General features: G+C 57.1%; 1 protein-coding gene across 2 annotated transcripts in view; it reads left to right on the forward strand.

The window, feature by feature from the left end:
• Nucleotides 1–20,163, forward strand: part of CTIF (cap binding complex dependent translation initiation factor) — a 242,874-nt gene extending 222,711 nt beyond the window's left edge. For both annotated transcript variants that reach the window (XM_037165004.2, XM_037165005.2), the window contains exons 11-12: nucleotides 14,925–14,978; nucleotides 16,669–20,163. In XM_037165004.2, coding sequence (XP_037020899.2) covers nucleotides 14,925–14,978; nucleotides 16,669–16,884 — 270 coding nt within the window. In that variant the 3' untranslated portion in view covers nucleotides 16,885–20,163. The remainder of the gene's footprint in view (nucleotides 1–14,924; nucleotides 14,979–16,668) is intronic.
• The last annotated feature ends 1,050 nt before the right edge of the window (nucleotides 20,164–21,213 follow it).

Here is a 21,213-nt window from a genome sequence, read left to right on the forward strand (position 1 = left end):
CGATCCTGATATTGTCCATCGTTGGGCCCGTTGTCCATCAGCTAAGTCGGACCCGACCTTCCATTCCTTCACTCATGAAAACTGTGACCGGCATACCTACCCCACCAACCCAGAGCCAGGTGACGTCCTATGAAGGAAAACCCAGAGTGGGGCCGACAAGGAGAGGTGGGGCTCACAGAGTGGCCACTGGGTGGGCAAGGGGTCTCACGGGGACCACCCTGCAGGGTCAGTTTGTTTGTTTCCACTTTCAATACATGGGAGGTTTGAAATGGGGGACAGGAAGCCGTGGTGAAGGGCAGGATCGTGGGGACCTTCGGGAGCATCTTCCCTCGGCGACGTCGTCCGGCTGGATGCTGGGGTCTGTGCATGCCGTTGCCAGCGTGATACTCCCACAGAGAAGTTTTCTCAAAACATCTCCAACTGAGAAAAGTAGGAATATACCGTAAAATCACCCCGTTGGGAATTTTTCTATATAATTTTGCAGTGAAGTTAGCACACAGCTTGAAGAAACAGTAATTTATATATAAACACAAATAACAGAGTAAGATTTTAAAATAATCCGAAGGCCAGATTTAAGTATCTTTCCTTGCAACGCAAACTGCTATCTAAGCCTGCTTACATAACGTTGGCTTTCTTTAATTATCTCCCAGGGCCCACAGGCCGTCTCTGGCCTCCTCACAGCCATTGTGGGCCTGCCTCGGGGGGGGGGGGGGCCTGTTTTGGGCAGCCTGTCCGCCAGGGCGGTGACTCTGCCCCCGAGTGTGGAACGTGTCATCCCCTCCCCTCCCCCCTTCACCAGGCTTCCCTCTCCCCCATGGTGGCTTCACGTCAGCCCGCCACGCCCATCAGAGGGGATGAACCTCCCCTTCACCCCCCCAGCCCACCACCCCGCAAGGAAACATCCCATTTCTCTCTTCCCTTTAGAGCCAGTATTTTCTTTCTTAAGTGATTTCTTTATTTTGATTAAAGGTACTGGGGTAACATTGGTTAATATCATTCTGTAAGTTTCAGGTGTACAACTTTATAATCCATCTGTATATTCCATGTGTGCTCACCACCCAGACTCCTGTCTCCTTCTGTCACCGCACATTTGGTCACCGTCATCTTCTTCACTCTTCCTCCACCCCCTCCCCGTGGTAACCACCACACTGCTGTCCGCGTCTATGAGCTTTTGTTTTTGCATTTGTTATCTTCTGTTTTATATCCCACATGAGTGAAACTGTATGGTCTTAGTCCTTTTCCACATGACTTATTTCTCTTAGCATGATATTCTCAAGACCCATCCATGTCGGGACAAATGCAGTCAGTATTCCATTCTTGTAGGGCTGAGCAGTCCTCCATTAACTGGGTAAATTATGTGCATGCGTGCACGCATGTGCTACATCTCTGTCCAACTTTCTATCAAAGGGCCCTCGCCATTGTGAATAAGGCAGAGCCAGTGTTCTCCAGAGAATCGTCTCCCCACATGCTGTCTCTCTGAGGAAACTGAGACGCAGAGAGGTAAACGAACAGTGCGGCGCAACTGCTGGGATCAGAACTGGGTCGGGGTCAGAACCCAGCGGTCTCACCCGCAGCCTTGGTTCCCATCGCTGACCTGCTTGTGCAGCAGGTTTTCCCTAACAGACCAGTGGATCTGTGCAGATGGGGTCCATGCCTCCTTATTGGCTGGATGAATGAATGAGTGAGTGGGTGAAATGGTTTCCATGCCTTCAGACCCTCTGGAGGAGGGTGCAGGACCTGCTGTGCTGCAGGCCTGTATGTCCCTGGGGAGACTGCACCCCAGGGGACAGTGAGGCCCCCGTAAGTGTCTATGTCCCAGCCAGCACATGCCTTCCTCCCAATCCAATCCCCAGAGGTCTTCTGAGAGGACCAGCTGGGCACAAGGGCCTGAGTGAGGAAAAACTAGCCTAGGTAGACCCTCCACTCGGCTTAGAACTTAGTAGAACAAAACAGTGGCCCTGGGACTGTGGGCAGAGAGACTCTGGCCACAGAGGCTGGAGGAGGAGGTCAGGGAAGGCTTCTTGGAGGAAGGCGGTTTTGCAGTCAGTCTTGAATGATCCAGTCTTGAGCAGAGCCAGCGGGAGAAGGCAGGCCTGGCAGAGACAATGAGGAGCAAAAGCTGCAGGTAGATGAGGAAAAGGCCCATTCACAGGCTTGTGAACAGATGGCTTTGGCGAGGCTGGAGGTCTGTGAGGAGGAGGGAGAGGGATGTAGGGCCCCAGGGGGAAGCGGCCCAGCAAGTGCCCGAGTGCCAAGCTCTTCTCCTCTTGCGTCCTGGTGGGCCGAATGCACGGGCACCACGGAATCCTGGCTCACGTGCTCTCTCATTCCAAAGGAGCATCTCGGTCTAGAAAGAGTCGCCACATTATGAAAACACATGTTCTGCTAAGGGTAAGGCTCTAAAGCCAAACACACTTCCAGGTGCCAATTAAAAATACTCTTATCTCTGCCTCTGACTTGGCGGAGAGAAACTGCCAAATCCTTCTGCCCATCCCAAGCAGCCCCAAGCAGCCCCAGGCCCTTGGCTCAGCCCAGGCCTGTCTGCCGCTCCATCGGGGTGCTGCCGCTCTGAGTACCAGTGCTAATTACACCATCAGCACAGCCCGATTATTCCCCATGAGATAGTCCCAAGCCCATACCGCCCCTACTCCTTTGGTCCTTGGTTACTGCTTTCCACCCAAACGTACCGCGGAACCAGCTGAGCTCCCTCACCCAAGGAACAGACCAGCGTCTGTGGTGTGGCCCCAAACACCACGCCCCACCCCAGAAGACCAGCACCCCTCGTAACCAGGCTATGCAGGCATTTAATCTTAAATACGGCATGCTGAGATTATCCTGTGGAAGAAGACATAGTTTAACCAAAAGCTTCTTTAGAATTCCATGCTCAGTGGCACAGGAAAGAGCCACCGTGCCCCTCTCCAGCTCCCCACATGGTGGCTGTGTTCCCCCCACCCCCCAAAACACTACAAAGTCTGAGAGTGGAAGGAGGGACACCTGGTTAGCTTGGCATACCGTAAAGAACCTTCTAAGAAGTTTCTTCCCAGGCTCTAGAAAGGGTGGGTTGGCACAGCCCTGCAGATAACCATGTGCCCTGGGCAGTGAGTGGGCAGGGGGCCCAGGCTCTCTCCTCGGGGCGGCCCTTCCTCTGAAGCTGGCGGTTCACCCTCTGTGGCTCTGGCCTCCACAGTTCCCTCTGAACCTGAGGAGAAACCCACCGTCTGTCCACAGTGACCTCCTCGCTACCCTTCTTTTTAAAGAAACTTGTGTCTGGCTTCATGCAAGGGGGGTGACCTGTCTTCCCTGGGGGTGTCCCATCTCCCCTGAGCTGCCCACCGTATTCTGATGAGCTTAACCACAGGAGAAGGCAGGAAGGCAGTGGCCTAGGTGGCAGCGGGCAGGGGAGGCCTCGTCCAGGGACTGGGGTGGCTGGACAGCGGCTCAGCCCCCGGGGAAAGCTTACCCGACAGAGGAAAGGACTGTTTCGCAAGCGAGGCTGGGCGATCTGAGCTGGCCCGGCGGCCCCTGGCATGCGGCTGGGCCTGTTAGGAAATCAAGGAGCCGCTCTGTCTGCTTTCCAGCAGGCGCCACTTCTCTCTTTCCACTGCTTTGCTCAATCCCCGGCGCTGGCTCCAGGGCCGGGCTGGCAGGCGGGCGGGCGGGCGGGCATCCTCTGCCACAGGCCTGGTGCCTGCGAAGCGCCTGCTCTTGCCTCAGCCAGTGTTGTCACAAGAGTCCCGGGCCAGGCTGCAGAATCATGCTGATAAGACCAGCCAGCCAGCCAGCCGTGGGTGGGCATCTCAGGTGGGAAGATGGATGACCCTCGGGAAAGATTCCAGGCCTTTTCCCTGGGTTGAGCGTCACAGTCCTTATCTCCCTACCTGCCAGGGGGGACTCCTCACCAGTCACATACAGATGAAAACGCCACCCCAGACATACCTGAGGAGGGAGGGCTTGCCTCTGGCTCCTTTGAATCTTCCTGGTTATCTGTCAGTCAGGGGAGTAGGAAGATAATATTATAAATTTGGTCCCAAAGAGGGCAGGTTGAGGAAGGCGTCCAGAAACTGGAGCCGCCTTGGTGTCTGCTGTGGAAGCTCTTGGACCTGTCAATCAATTGAGATTGTTCTTGGAGGAAAAACAACCAGAGGGCGGGCCAAAGGCCAGTCGCTAGGGTCAAGGGCAACTGGGGCACAGATGGAGGCCCTCATGGGGCTGAGTAGAAGGGGTGGGACGTGAATAAGAACGAGTGTGCCTGGCACAGCCCCTCACTCAAGAGTCTTGCAGGCCTGAGTAGTATTGCCATTTGATAGAATGTGGGAACCCAGGATAATCGGAGGGAAATGGTAATACAGAAAACTGCAGCCCCGAGATGTCAACCGGCGGCCCAGTTTCCAAGGCCCGTTGCCATGAGAACTGAAAGCAGAACCAGAACCTCGCCCCTCCTAACTCTGTCCCAGGAAGAGCCAATGTCCCACCTAGGAAGAGCATGCAACCCAGACATGCAAATTTGCTCTTGGGCTGTGCTTCTCGGAGGCAGGGGGCTGGCCTAGCAGACCCCTCAAGGTCTCCTTCAAGCCCAGGGGTGGCTGATTCTACAGGCGAGTTGCTATGGGAACTGTAACTGAATTTCCTGGCTCTGGGGCTGTGAAAATCACAACCTGAACCTTCCGTTGATGTGGGTTTCTAGATTAATTTCCTGTTTGATTGTTTACTTTAGAGAGAGGAAAATGCCTTTGCAGGCAGCTAGTTCCCTCCACCAAGACGCTTATCACACCCTCCCCCAACAGCAAGCAAGGTCAAGTCCAGGACTCAGATGGGTGGAGGTGCGGAGGGGGGATGGAGCCCAGGAGCGGGGGAGGCACCGCTAAGAGCAGATGGCAACCTGGGGCCCCCTCCCCTGCTCTGCCCTCTCTTTGTGCCAGCCGAGGGTCCCAGCCCGGTGACCTGTGAGTGCAGAAACTGCCTGTTGGGGGCCATCTGCCCAGCACCTGAGCCCCGGGTCTGGCCCCCAGCCAACCCAGACCCTCTCCTTCCTCAGGGAGCTGTTTTGTGCTGAGTCAGACACAAAATGTAGTCATTGCTTCAGAGGGGTTTCCAGAGGGTATGTGAGGGGGTGATGGTCCCAGGAGCCACCAGACACCCAGTGCCTCCAAGCTGGGCACTGCTGGCTGAGCTCATCAGGGGGCGCTGAGAAAATAACTGTTCCCCCAGGACCCCGCTGCTCCACCGAGAGCAATGGACAGTGTGTCTGGTGCCATAACCCCATCCCGTTCCGGCTCCAGTCCCCAGGGAGCAGTTCACACTGCCAGGCTCAGGCCAGGCCCTGCGGCAAGTGCCATGGTCTCTACAGGAGCAGAGCTGCTCTGTCACCTTCAGAGCCCTGCTGCCACCCCACCTGTTAACCTGGGGGAGACAGGCAGGGACACCAACCCACTTTCTAAATGGGGACCCTAAGGCACGAGGAGGGGAGGGGACTGAACTAGAAGTCTGCCTGCCCAGCCCGGTGGCGACCTGGGGCAGGGGGCTCCCAACCCCTTCACTGCCTCTGCCCTTGCCCGAGTGACTGTGTATCACACCACTTCTGAGAGCAGAAGGAACGCTCCTACTAATAACCTTGGGATGACAGGTGAATACCAGAACCACCCAGCTGAACCAGGGTGTGTGGGCAGCCCACCTTGTTCTGTCCTCCCCCTTGGCTCTATCTCCACGGGCCTCACTCGTGGGGCGGTGGGCCAGTCACCTGACTGTGGAGGTGGATGAGACCTGGGTTCGGCTGGTTTCCCCTTCCCAGGGTGCTTTCGGGGAGGTCTCTTTTCCCTCCGGGCCTCATTTCTGCAACTGAAAGTCAGACCGGCAGAAGGTGTTGACTGGCAGAAGGTGGGACGGTCTTCCAATGCACCCACAGCTCAGCACACACACCCAGGAGCCGGGCTCTGATGAGGACCCAGAGGTGTGGGTCAGCCCTCGGGAGACCGTCACCTCTTGAAAAGCAGAACCTCGGGGCTGCTGCGGGCGTTTTCTGATGGCTCTTCAGGACAGATCTGTGTACGTCAGGAGGTGAACAGAGGCAAGCCACGGAGAGGCAGGCAGGCTCCTGGAGGGAAGGGCACTGAGGGAGAAGCTGGGAGGTGTTGACAGTGGTCACGGACAATGTCTCTGGGGTTTCAAACTCCGACCCAGGGTCCTGGGAACTCATGGAATTTGCCTCCTGTCCAGGCCACCGGCCAGGGCTTGGCCCCGAAGAGGAGCCGTGGAGCCCTGGCCCTGGCCCCTGGCTCCGATGTCTGCAGGATTTGGTGTCTTCCCTGAGCCCCAGATTACGTTTCCACCTCCCCCCTCCCTGGGGGCCAGCTGTGGGCTGAAGCGTTCCCCATGTGACATTTACTGTGGCCACTTTGTACAGGGCGGTTTGCAAGCTCGGCAGGAAGGAGGCTAATTATTGCCTCGGGGGCGCCTGGCCCACAGTTAGGGTGCCTGCCCACTTGCCCGCCTTCGTTAGGAGGGCCCACAGCCAGGCCGCAGGGTGCAAGCTTGGACCGAAGTCCCGGGCAGAACCGTGAATTTCCTTGACATCTGACCACGGCCACCGCACCAGGGCTTCTTATTAGGCAAGTGGAAAAGTGACATTTGGGACAAACGCCCCTCTCCTGGGGTGTCTGAAATGCAGGCAGGCACAGAGTGACGACAGTAATGATCGAGAAACAAGGCTGATTCTGCCGTTGCGCTGCCTGGCTGGGCAGCGCGAGCGTGTGTACGGGGCTCCCAGCCCTCCTGCCCACCCCAGAGAAACGGCACTCCTCCTCTTACTTACGCGCCTGACCCTCTCCTCACCTTGTCTGGGACCCCCTCCCTACTGCCTTCTACCCACTGGTCTCAGCGTCTAACACTGAAACGCGCTCAGGCCTCTCCCGTGTGAGACCATTCCCCTAGACCCTCTGCCAGGCTCTTTCTCCTAGCAGCTTACCCTTCCCTTCCACCAGCAGTTTCAAGGAAGGAAGGGAGGAAGGGAAGGAAAAGAGAGGGAGGGAGAAACAGAGAAGAACAGGAACCCCAAAAGAAGAAGAAAGAAATGGTGTGCTCTTGCAGTCGCCACTTCCTGACAGCCGCCCTCTCCAATCCCACCTGCCCCTCCCTGCACTGAAGTCATCATGGCAAAGGTCACCCGTGCTCTCCTGATTACCAAATCCAGAGAGCCCTGGTCATTGTTCATCCTACTTGACCTCTCTAAGAATTCGACCCCGTTGACCTTGTCCTTCTTAGAACTTTCTTGGCTCTGACATCACTTCTTCCTGTTCCTCCTGGCTCCCTGATCATTCTCTTCCACGTCTAGGGGACCCCCGCCTCTCCCACCCTTTAGATGTCACTCTTTCAAGGTCAGGAGCTCTCCTACTCTTCTCATGCATTCTGTGTCTTCTTCCAGGACATCTCACTCACATCCTTGGCCTTGACCAACACCTGGGCACTGGTGACCACAAATAGCCAGCCTCCCACTAGTCATCTTGCCTGATATCCCCAAGGACCACGGACTCAATGTTTCTAACTGGATAATTCACACTCCCCCAAACCAACACCTCCTGCCTTTCTAGCATCATCGGTGTCATTTACCCAGTTGGCCCAGCCCTGAACCTGGGGCTTCTCTGTCCCCAAGACCGTGCTTGTCCTCACTTCTGCCTCCTGTACACGTCTCCTCCCACTGCACCTGCCTCAGTTCGTGGTTCCTCGCAGCGACCTCCTGGCTGGTCTCCCTGTCTCCAGTCCCTCCACACCACACCAGCTCCGCTCTGTTCTCTGCACTGTACCAGAAAGGGTATTTCAAGAACGCAGGCTTTCGGGGGCTCTAGCACCTTAGGGTGAAACCCAAACTCAGCATCTGGAGGCTTTTAGGATGGGGCTTCCTCTACCGCCATTTCTGTCTCTCCACCCACCATCTGGAAATACTCATTAGTCGCCAGTGCACTCTGCTCGTACGCGTGTTTGGCTTTGGGGCCTGTGCCACCTGCTGCTTCTGATGCTGCGTGCCAGGCGTGCTCTCCACCACACCAACCCGCCCTGTGTGTCCCAGCCCCACCTACCTAGCCCAGTCTCTTCATTTCCTTCCACCAGATTATAAACTGCAGCTCTTGTATTCTTGTTATCCCTGTACTGACAAGTATTTAGTACATAGTAGGTGTTGCATAAATGCTGAAAGGATGGATGGATGGATGGATGGACAGATGGATGGACAGATGGATGAATGGACAGACAAAGTAGGTGAGTAGGTAGATGGATGAAAGGATAGGTAGGTGTGTGGAAGGTGGGATACACGATATGTGTGGGTAGACAAAAGGAAGGGCAGGTAAATGGATGCGTTGGTGGATAAAGGGTTGCATAGGTCGGTGAGAAGATGGATGAATAGCTTGGGGATGAGGCAGGGGTGTATGGGTGGGGAGGCAGGGGTGTATGGGTGAGGGGATAGATAGAGGGTGGCCCATGCTGACACAGACTTGGTGAAATGAACTCAGTTTTGTGGAGACCGAGTTTGGTTACTGTCACTAGTCAACAAAATTGAGTTTGCACTCCAACCAGCAAAATAAGAATTAGCTAATGTGGGAGAAATTAAAATAATTCTCCAAGAAAGAGAATTACGTGCACCTTCTAGATCTTCTCAGACTTGCTGTCTGTCTGGCTCGTTCAAGCCACTTGACTACTGAGCCTCGGCTTCTCTCCATTCTCAAGTAGAGGCAGCAGCACCTGTGGCCTCTCCCTGTCCCTACAAGAGCGTCACGAGGGCACATGGCGTGGTGTGCACCGAGAGCGTCAAGATCTTGAGGGGAAAATACAAGTTTATAAAGATACACATTTGATAATAATACTCACACCTTGTAGTTGAACCCAGCTTTGCACTTTTCAAAGCTCTTTCACGTGTATATCTCAATTGACTCGCAAAACAATTCTGGGCAGGCATCATCCCCATTCTCAAGTGAGGAAACTGGGGTACAGAGCAATTAAGTGGCCTGCTGCACATTTTTGGTGACAGCCTTTTTTGGATAGATTATCTACTTCCCTGCCCACCCTGAAGGGATCCAGGCATAACCGACCCTCCTCTTGATGACTCAAGGTTGAGATCATGAACATCGGTCCTGCTGATGTAGCTGCCGATGCCAATCCAGGCCCAGCAGAGGTGCTGGTGGGGGGGCCCAGACTCATCCCTGAGTGCGCTCCTGAGGTGTAGTGGCCACCAGACCAGACCACACACCATGCATCGGGGCTGTCTTTTTGCCTCTGCTGCATTCTGCCTCCTCTCCCCTTTCTCTCCACCCTCAGCATTTCTGCCCATCGCGTGGCTTCCTGGGCCACTGCAGACCTCTACCATCCACCCTCAGCTCCTCCTTCCCTCCCTTCTTCCACACTCGTAGCTTCTTCTGCCACAGCCCTGGCCCTTCCACAGACCCACCCAGCTCCCCCAAAGGAGAGGGGCTCCTGTAGGCAGGGTCTGAGCTGAGCTTTCACTGTGGCTGCATTGGGCTGTTTGGATTTGTCCTAGAAGGTGGAAACCTTGATGTTGATGAGCTGGGGCGGTCAGGGCCAGCTAGCCAGCCCGCCTCCGCTGGCAGTCAGGCCTCACCAGCGAGACAGGGAGCCGTCGTCTCCAGTGCTCACTTGCCTCCCGCACACGAAGGCAGCCCCGTGGGTCCTTCCATCAGCGCCCCGTTTCCCTCTCCATCGGGTGGCATCCCAAGCAACCAGCCTGACTGCATCCTGGGCATGCCTTGGGCAGCATGCCCATGCCCTGTGCACCTTCTGCCGAGGGTGCCGGGGTGCTCCCACCAGGCTGCCTTTCTCCCGAGCTGCTATGGGGCCTCCCACGGCCTGACTCCAAGCACCTCGGCCTCTCCCTGAGGGAGGATGTGATGGGTGTGCCCACAACAAGTCTCCGGCAGAGACAATAGGACAGGAATGCATTAGCTTCCGAACAAACACTGTGTGGGCTCGCACAATTGCCTTGGATTCTTGTCCAAGAAACACATCTCGCTGTTCGAGGGCGAGGGTGGGTGGCTGGCCTGCCCTGGCCCGCCCACACCCCTTTCTGTGCCGGAGACTTTGATGAGTGGGCCGACCCCTCCCCGACCCCGGGGCCTTCAGCCCCCAGGCTGGGCAACCCTGCCTTCATCATCCGACAGCTCTTCTTCCAAAGAGGGAGAGGACAGGGACGGCTCTGCCACCCAAAGAGTGCCTGCGCCTGCCACCCCTTTCTGGAACCATTTTTTAGTGTAGTAAAATACACATAACATAACATGAACATTTTAGCCAGTTTAAAGCACACTGCTCAGTGGCCTGAAGCCCATTCCCATTGCTGCACAGCCATCACCGTCGTCTGACTGCAGAACTGCCTCATCTTCCCCCTCTGCACCTCTGCGCCCCTCTGCCAACAATCCCCAGGACTCCGCCCCAGCCCCGGCAGCCGCCACTCCAGTTTCTGTCTATAAATTTGACTTCTCCAGCCACCTCATGCAAGGGAAATCCCACGGCATTTGTTCTTTTCTGTTGTGCTTATTTCACTTAGCAAAACATCCTCAAGGTCCATCCATGCAGTAGCATGTGGCAGAATTTCCTTCTTTTTTCAGGCTGAGTACATTTCACTGTATGTGGAGACTGCATTGGCTTGTCCCACTCGTCTGCTGACAGCACCCCCGGGCTGCCTCCGCCGCTCACCTGTTGCGAATAACGCTGCAGGGCACATGGGTGTGTGCGTTTCCGTCTGAGCGGCCAGGACTCTCAAAACTGTCTCAGTTAGGTAAAGCATTGTCTCCAGAAGGCCCCAGATAGGACTTGCATAAACGGGAGAGCTCATTGGCCCCCTTGGCGTGCTGTCAGGGATTTGCTCAGGTAAACACTGGCTGTCCCCTGGGGAAAAGCAGAGCTCTGAAAAAGTGGAACACAGAACAGATAAGTTTGGGCCAATGTGGAAAAGAGTGGAAAGACCTTGCACTTGCGTCACTGCCCACGAAGGACACATTAAAGGAGGATTCTGGGAAGCTGTGGATGGCCCGGAGGCAGGGGTCTCTGAGAGGACACTGACCAGTGCCCTCCTGGGAGGGAGGCTCCCCGCTGTGAGGCAGGCCAGCCTCTAGTTGTGCCACAGAATACAGCAGGGTACCACTTCTTGCCTGTGACAGGTGGGGAAAGTTCCCTTGGATTGGGGGGGTGGGGTGATGTTCTACAGCACCTTCAACTCTAAGGCTCTAAGGCTCTGCTCTCCAAAGGCAGCCCAGTGGGTCCTTCCATCAGCGCCCTGTCTGCCTCTCTGTGGGGTGGCATCCCAAGCAGCCAGCCTGACGCCATCCTGGGCATGCCTTGGGCAGCACGCCCGCACCCTGTGCACGGTCTGCCGAGGGTGCCGGGGTGCTCCCACCAGGCCGCTTGGCAGTGAGAGGCCGAGTCAGCATGTCGGGGAGACCAGGACGTGATCTGCAGCACGGTTCCCTTGGTGACTCTGCCTGCTGGTACCTGCGATGAAGGACAAGGACGGTGCCACGCATCCAGCCATCCCGACTTCCATGAGGAGACCCAGCAGACGTTTGCACATTGTGGTTTTCAGCCTTACCCAGCCCCTCAAACCACCGAATGGAAGGTGCGGTTGGAAGAGAGGCCCTGGGACTGAGAGCCCCACCCCAACCTGCATCTGTCCCCCACCCTGGAAGCCAGGAGCCCAGGGCCCTGCCAGGGAAGCAGGAAGACAGTGGCATGGGCTTGGTCCCCAGGAGCAGGTGCCCCAGGGAAACTTGGTCGTGCAGAGCGGGGAAGGGATGTAAACAGGAAGTACACCAGCCATAAATATGCGGGAAGAAGAGAGAGAGAGAATAAGAAAGTTCTGAACCCTCAACTGGGAGCCCATGCAGGGGCGCAGGTCTTGGATGGCACAGAAATGAGGAGAAGGAGGAGACGTGGGCTCATCGGGACAAAGCTCCGCCGATGAGAACAAAGAACCCCGCTGACAAGTAAACACCGGCGCAGACGGAGAGGCACAGCCGGGTGCTGCGAAGTATTCCACTGTGCGACCTGTCGTGGTTGTGTAATACAGTTCAGGGCGTTTTCCATCTTTAGCAGTATTCCAGGGAAAGCTTTGTGTGTGTGTCCTGGCCCACCGTGTGCGTACACATACGGGGCAAATTCCTAGAGGTGGTATCGCCGGGTCGGGGGTTTGTGCACTTGCAATGCTATAATTATCACCAAATTGCCGTCTAGAGAGTTAAACCAACTTTTCTTTCCACAAGCACTGTACGTTTGCAGACTCATCAGTTACAACTCTGCACCCTGTCTGCTCCGGGGACAAGGGCGGGTGTGCTGGGGGTTCCTCACCCCCTCGCTCGCCTTTTCCGGTATGTGCACCAGGGCCACCTACGGCTAAGCTGCCTCTCGGGGTCAGTCCTTCCCGCTTGCAGACTCTCCACCGGGTGGTTTTCTTCTGCCTCCCAAAGTGTGTCGTTAACAAATATTTCCAGGTGTGCCAGATGCCACTCCAGTGCTGGGCAGAGTGGTGGGAAATTGGGCAGAGTCATGGAATTTACCTTCTAGTGGGGGGTGGGGCACGGGGGACAAGAAGATGATATGTCAGGGGTGAGGCTTGCTAGAGAGAGAAGTAAAGCAGGAGGTGGACTGGCTGATCAGTTATACAACGGCTCATCAGGGGAGCCCCGGCTGATGGGTGATATACTAGGGAGCACCCTGAAAAAAGTGACAGAGGAAGGTCTGGAGGTTTGTGGTGGCTGAGAATCACCAGGTGACAAGAGCACAAAGGCCCGAGAGTCAGGACTGTGTCGGTGGGAAGAGCATCCGCACCGCTGGCTGTCATGCCATCGCTCTGTGGCCCACACCCTCCCTCCCCTGGGTTGCCCCTCGTTCTCCACCTGGTCAGCATTTGAGCAGTTCGAGGCCTCCCTCTGCCCAGTCGTTCCAAAGTGAATGATTTTCTGCCTGTCCACCACCAGCCTGGGTCTCGGCCCAGATCTGACCGGGATGCAGGAGGAAGGAGGTCGGTCTGGTCCCCAACAGCACCTCCGGGCAGTGCAGCCAGCACTGGCCTGTCCCCTGGACTTCTGCGACCTCCATGGCCTGCACGCTCGCATGTAGCACGGCCTGCCCTGGTTCTCCTGCCCCCCTGGAGTGGATGCTTGTGGCCCCGGCTGGGAAGGCCCCCCAGCTGGGTGGACGAATGGAACGCAATGGAAAGGGAGAGGCCAGGAGGGTGTGCGAATTCGGATTTCAGGCCAGCGCTGGGGACAGTCTCCTGGGGACGTTGCCTCTGCTTGAACACATCACGTTCAGGTCAAAAGCCTTGACTCCAGTTCTTGGTCAGTGAACAAGGGTGCTGCCCCTAAAAGTGCCCTCCTCTGCGCTCTCCTCACCCTCCGCCCTTCCTTTAAAACCAAAAACAGCACATAAGTCATATCAGCCGACAGGTAGTAAATGCCCGCCGTTGCCGGGAGCTGTCCTGGGTGGTCATGGAGCTGCACCTGTGCAGAGCGTGGCCCTGGGCCTGCCTACAGGAAGCAGGCAGTGTCTTTTCCTCTTGTGTGGAATGCCCAGTGGGTGGGAAAGACAGAGAGTACTGGAGGAGTGAGAAGTGGGAGAGGGCACCGTGGGTGGGTGGGTACGATCCAGAGGTCTCCAAAGAAAGCTGTGAAGCGACCCAGGCCCTGAAGGGTGGGGAAGAGTGGAGGGCAGAAATGGAGGTTCCAGTGGGTGGAAGAGTCTCCTGTAGCTGGTAGTCCAGCTATGCAGTCATCCAGTGGGTGTGACGGTCACTGCGGCAGGGGGTGAGGGTGGGGATGGGACCAAGATGTGTTTAGAGATTGGAAGAAGCAGCATCAGCCAGCGATGGGGATGGTGCAGGAAGTGGTTGGCGGGGTCAGGGGTGAGCAGGATGGTAGGGCTTCTCAGCCTGTGCCTCAGGTCCTAGAGGGGAGGAGGCTCAGTGAGAAATAAATGTAAAAAATGAACATAACATAACAAAGGTTGGCGAGCACGTGGAAAAACCACACCCTCTGACATCCTGGGGGGAATATAAAATGGTGCGGCCACTGTAGAACACAGATCGTCTGGCACTCAAAGAGCCAACTGTGGACGCCACGTGACCCAGCAGTCCCACGCCCGTGCCCAGGAGGACTACAGACACGTCAAGGTGAATGCTCACAGCAGCATTGTTGGTAATAGCCAAAGAGTGTCCACCAGCGGATGAATGGGCAAACAGAATATGGTATAAAAACACAGCGGAATATTATTCAACTGGGAGAAGGATTGAAGAACTGATTCCCGCTATACACGGATAAATTTTTAAAATGTTATGTTAGCCTGGCTGGTGTGGCTCAGTGGACTGAGCACCAGTCTTCGAACCAAAAGGCACCAGTTTGATTCCTACTCAGGGCACGTGCTTGGGTTGTGGGCCAGGTCCCCAGTGGGGGGTATCAATTGTAATGTTATATAAAGTTGATGTTATATGAATTACATCTCAATTTAATAAGAAAAGAGAGACCGAGAGAAAGAGACGAGGCAGGTAGAGGGGAGCCAGGATGGGGCCGTGGCTGGACCCAGTGCTGGGCAGCCTGGCCGTGGCCTTGGTCAGGAGGCAGTTCCAGCCTCCGGGTAAGTCAGTGCGGCCTGGTTGTTGTGCGGAAGGGCACTTTGATTTCCGGAAGCCCTCCTGTAGCCAGGGCCCCGGTATGCCCAAGACCACAGCTGCGCCTCCCTTCCCCCATCAGGAAGCCTTTAGGCTCATTTCATTTCTCCGAGGGTCCCGGCATACTTGCCACCACCTTCAAACCCATGTGCTGCCTGCCCTCTTCCCCTCGGAGATGCCCGTTCCCCGCTGCCCCAGGGCTGGGGTGGGGGCCTGGCTGCCAGGGGCAGGAGCCAGCGCCCTGAGCCGGGTCTGCGCCCTCCCCCCACAGCTCCTGCAGTCTCAGGATGTGAAGGAAGACGCTGTCCTGTGCTGCTCCATGGAGGTAAGCGGGCGGCACGGACATCTCTGACCTCAGATGCCACGCGCCCCTCGTGCGGCACTCGTGGGGGTCCCCAAGTCCAGGACAAGGTGTGTCAACAGGGCAGGTGGGGAATGGCTTCCTGAGTGGGCATGGGCTGCTGCATCCAGAATGGTTAACCCAAAACCAGAAGAAATATTGATAAGGAGACCACCCACCGCTGGCTGGAAGGACAGGGAACTTCCAGTTCATCTGGAACGAAACACTGAGTGTTGACTTTGTCACTTTCCCTCCATCCCCAAGGCCACCCTCTCCTTGCACCAGCACACCATACAGATGACTTAAGAGATTCTAGGTGAATCCCTGTCTCCTGGCTTTGGTACTGGGGGGTTGGGGAAGGCGCCTAGGCTTGAACCCCCATGTTGGCACTGATTCAAAGCATGGAAGCCCCCTTGGGAGGGGCCATGCTCATTCCCAAGGCATGGCCACTGCTCATTGAAACTCTTCCTCTGGGACCTTCTTTCAGACATGCAGCTCTGACCTAGTCACAGGGACAGACCTTTACCCTCGGGGGACGGGCTTCCAGCCTGGGCACTCAGGATGACTCAGGCTCCTGCTTGGCTGCCAAGGCCACACCCAAGAATCTTGGAGGCCAGGAGTCCTGGGAGCCCAAACTGCAGCCCTAGGCAGAAGGGACGTCACTCCATTCATTTGGGCTCCTGCTGGCTGCCCCACATGGGGCTTGGGGGATGCGGGGAGAAGGAGGAAGCATGTTCCCTGCCCTCAGACAGCTTCCGGTCTGGCTAGGGCTAGACCACACACACACAAGAGCGGGCAGTGGAAAGACTGAGTGTGGGCACAGAGCATGCGTGCCCGGAGAGCCCAGGGAGAGAGGTCGGGGTGGCCCACGAGGGCAAGAAAGGTTCAGTGAAGAAGGCAGAGCCTTGACGACAGGGCGGGATGAGGCTGGGGGCGGGCAGAGTGGGGGTTGAGATGATGGGGAGAGATCCCACAGGGGCTGCTGGGCACAGACCCGGAAGTCTGGGGCTCCTTCCTCCCAACGGGGGCCTTTCAGGATCATCGTCCGCCTCTCTCGAGGGCAGCCCTTCGGTGGCCTTCTGCCCCTGTTCCTGTTTCTCTTCCCTTCGGGCCACAGGTGCGGGCAGAGGTCATGCCGGGGTGGGAGGTGGGACGGGGGCAGGAGGGGAGGGAAACAGGAGGCCTCCTCCTGCTCTCAAGTTCCACGCGGACGCACGTGGGTAATAATGACCAAGCCCGTTACCAGAGAGACGTCCTAGCGAGTGAAAATTGACACGGGGCGGCCTGGTCACCTTTGAGGGGGCAGGTCGCACAGTCATTGAGGGGGTGGGCGGTGGTAGTCAGGAAAGGCTTCCCGAAGGAGGGGGAGTTCTTGGGTGAAAAGGAGAAGAGATGTGTTCCTGCCGAGGGTCCTTTCAGCCCCGGGCAACAGGCATTATTCTCATCTCTCTTATTTCTGCCAACAGATTAGTTGTTATATGTGAGCTTGCACAGTTGGCTATTTCTACCCTCCTCACCCCCAACCCCCACCCCCGGGGCACAGAGGCCTGGGCCCTCACCTTCCTGAGATAATGCAGCTATTTTTCGTCCCCGCCCCCAGCTCACCTAACCAGGGTGGGTCAGGGAACCACTGTGGGGCCCACGTCCTGCCTGACCCCCACTTCTCTGCCTGCAGCTGCAGAGCACCGGCCGGTTGCTAGAGGAGCAGCTGCCCGAGATGATGGCCGAGCTCCTGGCCAGTGCCCGAGACAAGATGCTGTGCCCCTCGGAGTCGATGCTGACCCGGTCACTGCTCCTGGAGGTCATCGAGCTCCATGCCAACAGCTGGAACCCTCTGACGCCCCCCATCACACAGTACTACAACAGAACCATCCAGAAACTGACAGCCTGACAGCCAGGGGGCCTGGCGGGCGGCCTGAGGGCAGCTGGGGCCCTGGTGCACAGGGCCAGATGGACAGGCGGGAGGACAGGGGTGGCCCTGGCGGGAGAAAGAAATGGGGAGGAAGGCAGGTAGAGCCAGTGACCAGCCTGGAGCCAGGTGGGGAAGGGATCAGATCCCTAGGAGTGCCCCCCATCCGAGCCCCCCAACCCCAGCATGCGGCTGCTTCACCAGCAAGGGAAGCATGTTTCTTTTTCACGGTGGCCCGGCCCTCGCCCGGCCCCTCCCCACTCCCCACTCCTCCTGCCGCCTCCCATCAAATGAGACCCCTGCAGGGCTTTGTGCAAGGGGTTTCATCTCGGTGACTCCTCCTCTGAAGCCAGGCAGCCCAGCACGCCAGGGTAGCGCTTGGGTCCGAAAGGACCTCAGAAGTGGGTCGGAGAGGGGCCTGCATTGTTCCTGCACGCTGTCGGCCAGTCGCCAACTGGCAGCGGGAGACGTGTAGCAGATGTCCAGGAGGACAAAGGCAGACGTGGCCCCCACCAGCCGCCCGTCATTGACGGCCTTTGTCCGCACGGTTGATCTGGGGGGACAGAGGCCTTCACCCTCCTCCAACCTTCACGCTCCACCACCCCCCAACTTCCAAGTCCTCCTCCCGGACCCTCCAGCCTCAGGCCGAGGGGGCGGGGGCTGGGGCCGGGCAGGGGAGCTGGAGTTCCTAGTTCTACTTGCACCCTTTTGTTTTACTGTGTTTTCTTTTTCAAAAGTCAGCTGCTTTGAAGTCTCTTCTCTCAATGAAAGGGACACGAAGTGATCACACAGACAGCCAGCACCGAGGACCCCCTGATTAGTGGGAGATCAAACCTGCCCCCCTCTGGAAGGATTCTAGCCACAGAAGGCTTGCCAGTAGCCAATTAGGGTAATTGGAAACTTCTGCCCCGGTGGGGGTCCCGCTGGAACCTGTGCCTCTGGCTCCCAGCACCTCCCCTCTCTCATCCTAGCTGAGCTCTCAAAGGGCTGATACCATCGCGCTGGGGGTGCATGAAACCTGGCCTGGCCCCAGGCCTCGTGGTAAACCAGGCACAAAACAGGCTGGCAAACTAAAACCCAAACGCTAGGGGATGTTTTGTGCTCCACACCCAGGTCTTGTCCCAAACTCAGACTGGGGGAGCGTGGGGCTGTGGGGCTGCCCGGCTCCCCAGGACTCAGAGTTTAGCTAAACAGGCTGTGTGGCCACCCTAGACAAGGCAAGAGCCAGGGGCCCAGCCCTCCTACAGCCAAGTGCCACGTGCCCCAGGGGGCTGCGGGGGCTGTGGCCCCAGGGCTGTTGGAAAAGGAAGTGTTCCTTGCATCAGGGGCCAGGCAGGGAAGCCAGACAGAGCCTTCCAGACCAAGAACAAGGCTGGGGCTTCCTGGAGGACTCAGGTCCTGGGAGATGGCCCTTCTCCGTTGAAGGTGGGAGTCAGTTGTCACTAGCGTCGGCACAGTCCTGTGTCCAGTGTCTGGAGCTGGCATTCTGATGAGCCCCCAGAAAATGGCCTGAGCCCAGCAGCTTCCTTATTCACTCCTTTGCCGAGGCCAGTCACTCCTGGGTCACTGGAGGCAGCCTGGCTGCCCAGTCCAATCAGGCTGGCCAGGAGGTGAAGGCTGGAGGAGCTTGACCCCTGCTGACCCCAGGTCTAGGAGAGCCGTCAATGTGGGGTGGGGAGCAGGTTCCCCAGTACTCCCTGGCTCTCCACTGGATACAACCTGCCTTCCTGCCTCAGGATGGGAGCCTGAGCCCGTCACCCAGCGGAGCTTGGGGGGGGGGGGTGCAGGTTTCCCTGGAACAGGCCCCAGCCTCCGCCTCCTCCTTCTTCCTGGAGGCTTCCTTGAGAAGCGTTCTCAAGCTTCTCCTCGCCTCCCCTTCTTCTTGGACTGCGCCTCTAGCCCAGCCTGGGGCCCAGGGACAGCAGAGGCCCCACAAGGGGCTGGTGTCAGGAGGCTCAGAGAGGACACTGGGAAAATCGCGGTCCCAGGGAGTCAGGCAGCCCTCACCAGACAAGCAGCTGCTCCCTGACAGCCCTCAGAGAGACACACCTGTGCCGAAAAGGGCCTCATTTCCTTCAAGTGTGTGTGTGGGGGGTGCCTCTTCAAAGAACAAAACAGAGCTCCGGAGGAAGGGAGAGGCCCAGGAATGGGGGTGCAAGTCGAGGAGGCAGGAGAGTGGGGTCTCCCACCTCCACCCCGGCTCAGAGAGCAATCACACAGGGGCCCCGGGCACCGTGCAGGCGGGGCTGGTGTTCCCTGCAACTCGAGGCAGGCAGCATCGTGGCACCGTGGGCCTCGGGCCCCTTCCTCCTGCTGGCCCTCCTTGGTGGTCTGGCCTCGGGGCCAAGCCCTCCTTGCCTGGTAGGACCAGGGTATGAAGAAGTGAGGTATAAATATGTACACATATATAAATATATTTTTAATTACGTGTCGTGTCACTGTGGCTCCAGACATATGGTTTGCCTAGTTTATTCCATTGCTTGAAAGCACTTCCTGGCCAATCCGAAAAACAATTTAAGCTGTTTTTCTAAATGCAGGTTGCTGCTACTTTTTCAGACATGGAAGGAAAACGTTTAAAAAGGATTCTTTTTTTTTTTTTTTTTTTTAAGGAAATAACAGTAAAGCCTAAAATCTGAGACTCTGAGGCAGCTTCCCACGGGAGATGACTCGACAGGAACTGGGGGGCAGAAGTGGGCTCCCACAGGCCCCCCTCCCCAGGCCAGCCCCCCCTTCTCTGTTGAGTGAGGAAGGCCATATCCAAGTTGACCTCTGAATGTATTTGAAGGGGGACAAAACTGGATATAGCATTTCTAAGGCTTGTGTTGTTTTCTCTCCTGGCCCACGGCTTTCCTGGCGCCGAAGAGGCGAAGGCTGGCCGTCCGATGTCGACTCTGTGTGGGTCTCTGCCCTGCCGGTCCAGTTGAGGCAGTCACTGCTTCCCTCCCAGCAGCCGGCCTGCTCACCACAGTCCTGCCCCCTAGGCCTCGTGGCCGGGCCTAGGCTCTGGGACCGCAGCCCCCAGGAGGCCCCTCCCCTCCCCTGGACCAGGCGGGAGTCCCACCACCCTCCATGAGGAGTGTGCACCTCCAAACCCAGTTTCATCTGTCCGTCCTTCCCTAACCAGCCTGTAAACCTCTAAGGTTTGGGGATCATCCTGTCCATCCATGTAAATGTAAATGTTGGCCGAATTAGTATTTATTCTAATTTGTATTTTATTTTGTGGGGGGGCTGGGGAGAGGGTGTGTGGGAAATGTACCGTTGACGACATCAGCTGCCCAGGCGGGGGCCCAGTGAGCCAGGCCGCCATGAGGAACAGCCCCATGGGGCCGCCCCAGACGCCAAGTCCCAGTCTTATCTGGCATCAGCCGCCAGCCAGCGTTCCTCCTGTGACAGACTCCCGGGCCTGCTCCTGGAGTCCTGTCTCTCAGCTGCTGGGTGCTGTGCTGGGAGACCTCTGGCTGGGCCTAAGAGGATGCAGATCCGAGAGAAGACAACTTTCTTCTCGCCTCTACTGGGGACACTTGCACAGAAGGGCTGCTGCCCTGCCTGAGCCAGCTGGGAGCCTGGCAGCGGGACCTACCTCCCTGGAGCAGGGGCCTGGGGCTTCTCGCCAAAGCTGCAGCGGAATCCTGCTCACGCACCCACCTTCCCTCTCTCCGTATGTCCTGCTTTCCAGCTGAACCCAAACTACAAGTGGGTTTAAAAAATAAACAACACCAAAAACAAAAAAATGCTCAATTAGTGTTCTTTGTGCATTTGGCAAAGGGAACCTTTCCCAGAGGCTTTTGGGCCTCTGCTGGAGCCGGCAGAGGCTCAGAGGAGCTCCTCCCCAGGGGCTGCACCAATGAGAAGATTCCTCCCAGTTTGGCCACCTTGGGGAGCAGGGGCCGGGTCTGGGGCCCGGGAAGACTGTGGAGGAGTGACCTAAGAGAACATGGATAAAGAGATTCATGTCCCACCCCCTCGAGCTGGGACCTGTGGCCTATCGCCACAGGGGGTAAGACTAAGCCAGTCCTGCAGCAAATGGCATTTATACTAAAGGTCTGCTTTGCTGCATGTTGACCCAGCCCACCACCCCCCTCCCCGGCCACATACCCCCTCCTTAGAAATGTCTGTGCATTGGGCAAAGACTCATTTTAAGAAGACTAAGAATGGGGACTAACAGCTTCTAGAAGTCAGCGGCAAGTGGCCGTCCAGTCCCAGAGGGTCAGACAGTCTTTCATCAAAGAGTCCCCAAGGGGCCCAGTGACTTATTTTCCTGTGATGACACCTCCCTTGTTTCGCACAGTCCCTCCCATGGTAAATGAGCAC

The sequence above is a fragment of the Artibeus jamaicensis genome, unplaced genomic scaffold, assembly GCF_021234435.1.
Source record: "Artibeus jamaicensis isolate MK-2021 breed Jamaican fruit bat unplaced genomic scaffold, CSHL_Jam_final contig_354, whole genome shotgun sequence".
Lineage (NCBI taxonomy): Eukaryota > Metazoa > Chordata > Mammalia > Chiroptera > Phyllostomidae > Artibeus > Artibeus jamaicensis.